Below are 6,849 nucleotides of genomic sequence, written 5' to 3' on the forward strand. Positions count from 1 at the left end.
ACCCGGGTCAGGGGAACAGGGGAGGGAGACGAGGCAGGGGGGCCGGGCCGGCTGGCCTTTGCCTAGTTGGGCTGGCCAGCTATTGCTAGCTGGGCCATGTGGCCCAGGGGCTTGGGGGGTTTCTTTTCTATTTCTCTTTTGTTTTGTTTTTCTGTTTTTATTCTTTTTCTTTTATTTATTTTATTTTCTGTTTTAAATCATTTTAAAATATTTAGGCTATTGCTAAAAATGGGTTTTCTCCACCACAATTACCAGTGCAATATTTGGCACCCACCGAACATTTTTGTTTCAACATTTGAAAGTTTTTTATCGTTCGAATCAATTTTGAATTTGAATTTTGTATCGGTTTCGAATCAACGCGGGTTTATCAACAGTAACCGAAGTGACGTGTCATCATTAGCAGAGTTTTACTGTAGCTTAATTATTCGGGCGTTACAATTGCATCTCGGACGTGATGGTCACGATGTCATCGTTGTTGCATCGAATGGGCGTGGCCGAAAACTTGTTATAATTTGTGCCAAGCCCTGAGGCCACCCCGAAAACTCGTAGCAGCTCGCGGACGGCCGAGATGTCCTGGCGGTCCGGGTGGCAGAAGATGACTACGTCGTCAGCATATAGGGAGATGCTGGAGGCCGCGTGTCGCGTGGTCAGCTATTGGAATGATGCCAAGCTCCATGACACGGATGCGCATGGAATTAAGGATGGCAATGACGATGGTGAATAGCATCAGAGATGTCAGATCTCCCTGTCATAGGCCGCATGCATGGCCAATGGGAGGCCGGGGGGCCGTTGGATAGGACCCGTGTGGAGGCGGTGGAAAGGAGGATCAAGATCCAGTCGCGACAATGTTGGCCAAAGCCAAGGTGCTTTAGTGTCTCGAGGAGGAAACACCAGGAGATGCTGTCGGAGGCCCGCGCTATGTCAAGCTTCAGAAGCATGCGAGGCACCTTGAGTTTGTGTAGAAGACGCGTCGTCTGCTGAACAAGCAGAAAGTTGTCGTGTATGCCTCTGTCGGCAATGAAAGCGCTCTGGTTTGTCGAAACCATGGCTCCAAGTCTGGGCGCGAGACGTAGGGACAACACCTTTGCAAAAAGCTTCACAATGAGGTGGATGAGGCTAATAGGGCTGTAGTCAGAGAGCGCTGCACTGTCCGGACGCTTGGGAAGAAGAGTGAGAAGCGCTTCATTTAGCTTCTGGAAGCCTCTCCCGTCGGCGGTGTAGAATATGTCAAACGCCTCACAAATGACATGCTTGATGATGTCCCAGCATGCACGGAGGAACTCGGCCGTGAATCCATCCGGGCCAGGAGCCTTTCCCGTCGGCTGGCTTTTGATGGCCCTCCAAATTTCATCATTCGTGAACGGTGCCTCAAGATCAAAGAGGTCGAAGGGTGCGTCATGCAGGAAGTATTGGTCTAGAGAGAAGGCACACTCGCTGGTCGAGCCAAGGACGTCAGAGAAGTAGTTGAAGGCTGCCTCGACCATAGTGTCATGCTCTGAGATGAGCTGATCATCCACAAGAGAGAAGTGATGAGGTTGCGTTGTTTCTGGTGTGAGGCGTGCACACTGAGCTAGGAGGTCGGGCTGTCGCAAAGCTAGGAGAGATGTGATCGCTGATGCGCGATGGAGCGCTCAAGGGAGGCCAACCCAATACGTGCTCTTGAGCTTGCGCCTAAGCCAAGTCTCATCGATGGAGAGCAGGCGATAGTCTTGCACAACATTGAGGCGGGCAATCAACTCCCGCACAACCTTAAGCTATAACGAGACGCTGCCTATTGTGCGTGCACTCCAACGTTGGAGGTGTCGCGCGGTGGCCTTTAGACGAGCCACAATACGCCGGAAAGGATCCATGTCTGGGGGAACCGAGTTCCAGGCCTCTGAGACCACATCGTGGAAGCCTTGTAACTTCGGCCAGAAGCGCTCGAAGTGGAATCTACGTGCTCCCGGGGGGCGGGCCACGCAGTCAACTATCGGCGGGTAGTGATCGGACACGGCGGAGGAGAGGTAGTGGAGTGGACAGTGGGGGTGCGGGTGGGTGATAACCCACAAGTATAGGGGATCGCAACGGTTTTCGAGGGTAGAGTATTCAACCCAAATTTGTTGATTCGACACAAGGGGAGCCAAAGAATATTCTCAAGTATTAGCAGCTGAGTTGTCAATTCAACCACACTTGGAAACTTAATATCTGCAGCAAAGTATTTAGTAGCAAAGTAATATGATAGTAGTGGTAACGGTAGCAAAAGTAATATTTTTGGTTTTATAGTGATTGTAACAGTAGCAACGGAAAAGTAAATAAGCGAAGAACAATATATGAAAAGCTCGTAGGAATTGGATCAGTGATGGATAATTATGTCAGATGCGATCAATCATGCAACAGTTGTAACATAGGTTGACACAGAACTAGCTCCAGTTCATCAATGTAATGTAGGCATGTATTCAGAATATAGTCATACGTGCTTATCGAAAAGAACTTGCATGACATCTTTTGTCCTACCCTCCCATGGAAGCAGGGTCCTATTGGAAACTAAGGGATATTAAGGCCTCCTTTTAATAGAGTACCGGACCAAAGCATTAACACATAGTGAATACATGAACTCCTCAAACTACGGTCATCACCGGCAAGTATCCCGATTATTATCACTTTGGGGTTAATGGATCATAACACATAATAGGTGACTATAGACTTGTAAGATAGGATCAAGAACTCACATATATTCATGAAAACATAATAGGTTTAGATCTGAAATCATGGCACTCGGGCCCTAGTGACAAGCATTAAGCATAGAAAAGTCATAGCAACATCAATCTCAGAACATAGTGGATACTAGGGATCAAACCCTAACAAAACTAACTCGATTACATGATAAATATCATCCAACCCATCACCGTCCAGCAAGCCTACGATGGAATTACTCACGCACGGCGGTGACCATCATGAAATTGGTGATGGAGGAAGGTTGATGATGACGGCGACGACGGATTCCCCTCTCCGGAGCCCCGAACGGACTCCAGAACAGCCCTCCCGAGAGAGTTTAGGGCTTGGTGGCGGCTCCGTATCGTAAAACGTGATGAATCCTTCTCCTTAATTTTTTCTCTCCCCGAACACGAATATATGGAGTTGGAGTTGAGGTTGGTGGAGCGTTAGGGGGGCCACGAGGCAGGGGGGCGCGTCCTGACGTGGATTCTTCTTCCAGTATTTTTTATATATTCCAAAAATAATCTCCGTTGATTTTCAGGTCATTCCGAGAACTTTTATTTCTGTAGAAAAATAACACCATGGCAATTCTGCTGAAAACATCGTCAGTCCGGGTTAGTTCCATTCAAATCATGCAAGTTAGAGTCCAAAACAAGGGCAAAAGTGTTTGGAAAAGTAGATACGATGGAGACGTATCAACTCCCCCAAGCTTAAACCTTTGCTTGTCCTCAAGCAATTCAGTTGATAAACTGAAAGTGAAAAAGAAAAACTTTTACAACTCTGTTTCCTCTTGTTCTTGTAAATATGTAAAGCCAACATTCAAGTTTTCAACAGAGATTATGAACTAACCATATTCACAATAACATTTAGGTCACATGTTTACTCATATCAATGGCATAATCAACTAGCGAGCAATAATAATAAATCTCGGATGACACCACTTTCTCAAAACAATCATAATATGATATAACAAGATGGTATCTCGCTAACCCCTGCTGAGACCGCAAAACATAAATGCAGAGCACCTTTAAAGATCAAGGACTGACTAGACATTGTAATTCATGGTAAAAGAGATCCAGTCAAGTCATACTCAATGTAAACTAACAGTAATGGATGCAAATGACACCGGTGCTCTCCAACTGGTGCTTTTTAATAAGAGGACGATGACTCAATATAAAAGTAAATGGATAGGCCCTTCGTAGAGGGAAGCAGGGATTTGTAGATGTGCCAGAGCTCGGTTTTGAAATAGAGATGAATAATATTTTGAGCGGTATACTTCCATTTTCAACATAACAACCGAGAGATCTCGATATCTTCCATGCAACACACATTATAGGCAGTTCCCAAGCAGAATGGTAAAGTTTATACTCCCCCACCACCAACAAGCATCAATCCATGGCTTGCCTGAAACAACGGGTGCCTCCAACTAACAACAATCCTGGGGGAGTTTTGTTTGCAATTATTTTGATTTGATTTGAGCATGGGACTAGGCATCCCAGTGACCAGCCATTTTCTCGTGAATGAGGAGCGGAATCCACTCCTCTTGAGAATAACCCGCCTAGCATGGAGGATACAGACATCCCTAGTTGAAACATGAGCTATTCGAGCATACAAAACAGAATGTTTATTTGAAGGTTTAGAGTTTGGCACATACAAATTTACTTGGAACGGCAGGTAGATACCGTATATAGGTAGGTATGGTGGACTCATATGGAATAACTTTGGGGTTTATGGAATTGGATGCACAAGCAGTATTCCCGCTTAGTACAAGTGAAGGCTATAAAGAGGAAAGCGACCAGCTAGAGAGCGACAACAGTCATGAGTAGGATATAATTCACCATGAACATAAATATCGTAGAGGCTATGTTGATTTTGTTTCAACTACATGAGTGAACATGTGCCAAGTCAAGCCACTCGAATCGTTCAAAGGAGGATACCACCCCATCATACCACATCACAACCATTTTAATAGCATGTTGGCACGCAAGGTAAACCATTATAAACTCCGAGCTAATTAAGCATGGCATAAGCAACTATAATCTCCAATTGTCATTGCAAACATGTTTCATTCATAATAGGTTGAATCAGGAACGATGAACTAATCATATTTACAAAAACAAGAGAGGTCGAGTTCATACCAGCTTTTCTCATCTCAATCAGTTCATCATATATCGTCATTATTGCCTTTCACTTGCACAACCGAATAGTGTGGATAATAATAATAGTGTACGTGCATTGGACTAAGCTGGAATCTGCAAGCATTCAATTCAAGGGAGAAGACAAGGTAATTTGTGCTGTTTGTTAGATCAACAATAATGCATATGAGAGCCACTCAAGATTTTCATCACGGTCTTCTCCTCTCAAACCCCAAGGAAAAGAAAGGAAATAAAACTATTTACACGAAAAAGCTCCCAACAAGCAAAAGAAGAACGAGAAATCTTTTTGGGTTTTATTTTTAATTACTACTACTACAGGCATGGAAAGTAAACTAGCTAAAAGCTACAACTAATTTTTTGGTTTTTCTTAAGGTTTTTCAAACACACAAGAAGAAAGCTTAAAACAGAAAATAAACTAGCATGGATGATACAATGAAAAAGTATGAGCACCGACAACTGGCATGAGTGTGTGAACATGAATATAATGTCGGTGACAGATTCTCAATTTCAATTCAATTTACCAGCATGCTTCACAGTTTGCTGGAGAAGTAATTACCCAAAACAGATTCTCACTTTCAATTCAATTTACCAGCTTGCTCTCAAACCAGTCTTGGATTCTATCCAACATATATGGGCCCTGTGACCCACAGGACAAAGTTGAGTTCATTAATTGGTTTTTGAATATTCACATGCCTACTGATGTAGATTGGATACTGATGGGAGATTTCAATCTTATGAGGGCTCCTTCTGATAGAAACAGACCTGGTGGAGATGTTATTGACATGCTTCTATTTAATGAGGCAATCAACAACCAAGGTTTAGTTGAATTACCTCTGCAGGGAAGAAAGTTCAGCTGGAGTAACATGCAACATGATCCTCTTTTGGTCAAGCTTGACTGGTTTTTTACATCTGCTTCATGGATGAATACATTCCCAAACACCATTGTGCTCCCTCTTGCAAAGCCTATATCTGACCACTTGCCTTGTGTTAAAAAAATTGGTACTTCTATTCCAAAAGCAAGAGTTTTTAGATTTGAAAACTATTGGCTGCAACATTCAGATTTTAAACAGGAGGTTGTTGCTGCTTGGAACATCCCAGTGGGTAATCTTGATGCTGTTAAAAGCTTGAATGCTAAATTTAAGAACTTAAGGAGAGGTTTGAAGCTATAGGCCATGTCTTTATCTTGCCTGAAATCTCAAATTGCAAAACTAAATGAGCTTATCTTTCTTTGGGATTTCTTTGAGGAATTTAGAGAATTGGAAATTCATGAATGGAACTGTAGGACTATTCTAAAAGATCATCTGCTCATTCTTTTGAGGAACCAAAAGATTTACTGGAAGCAAAGGGGAAAAATCAAGGGGGTCAAATTTGGAGATGAAAACACTAAATTCTTTCATACTAAAGCCTCTATCAACTACAAGCACAATCATATTGCTGTACTTCAAAATGATGACCAAGTGGAAATATCTGATCATGGTGGGAAAGCTGCAATACTCTGGGAAACTTATAAGAAAAGAATGGGAACATCTCGCAAAACATCTATGCATTTTGATTTGGATTCCTTGTTTGGTCAGATACAAGATCCAACAATTTTTGATAACCTGGAATTGCCTTTCACTCTAGAAGAAATCAATGATGTTGTCAAAGATCTTCCACTTGACAAGTCACCAGGTCCTAATGGTTTCAACAATGATTTTTTAAAATCTTGTTGGGACATTATTAAAGGAGTTGTGCTCAAATTCATTTATGATTTTCATGCTGGGCAAATTTCATTTGAGAGCTTAAACACTTCTTACATCACCCTTATTCCTAGAGGGAGCACTCCTATGACAGCAAATGACTTCAGACCCATTTCACTCCTCAATTGTTGTCTCAAACTAGTCACTAAGATGTTGGCAAACAGGTTGCAGAAAGTGATTCTCAAGTTGGTGCACATTAACCAATATGGATTCCTCAAAAAAAAATCCATCCATGACTGCTTGGGTTGGGCATATGAATA

At 42.9% G+C, this 6,849-nt stretch overlaps 1 protein-coding gene across 1 annotated transcript; it reads left to right on the forward strand.

The window, feature by feature from the left end:
• Window positions 1-5,539: 5,539 nt before the first annotated feature.
• On the forward strand, window positions 5,540-6,019 carry LOC147975210 (uncharacterized). The gene has a single exon (XM_087520318.1). It carries the CDS (start codon window positions 5,540-5,542, stop codon window positions 6,017-6,019), a length of 480 nt encoding a protein of 159 aa, XP_087376444.1.
• The last annotated feature ends 830 nt before the right edge of the window (window positions 6,020-6,849 follow it).

This window comes from Triticum urartu, chromosome 4A (assembly GCF_056163025.1).
Source record: "Triticum urartu cultivar PI428250 chromosome 4A, HENAU_Tu73, whole genome shotgun sequence".
Taxonomy (NCBI): Eukaryota; Viridiplantae; Streptophyta; class Magnoliopsida; order Poales; family Poaceae; genus Triticum; species Triticum urartu.

Coding starts and splice junctions, on each gene's coding strand:
- LOC147975210 (XM_087520318.1), top strand. CDS start 5,540: ATGCCTACTGATGTAGATTGGATACTGATGGGAGATTTCAATCTTATG.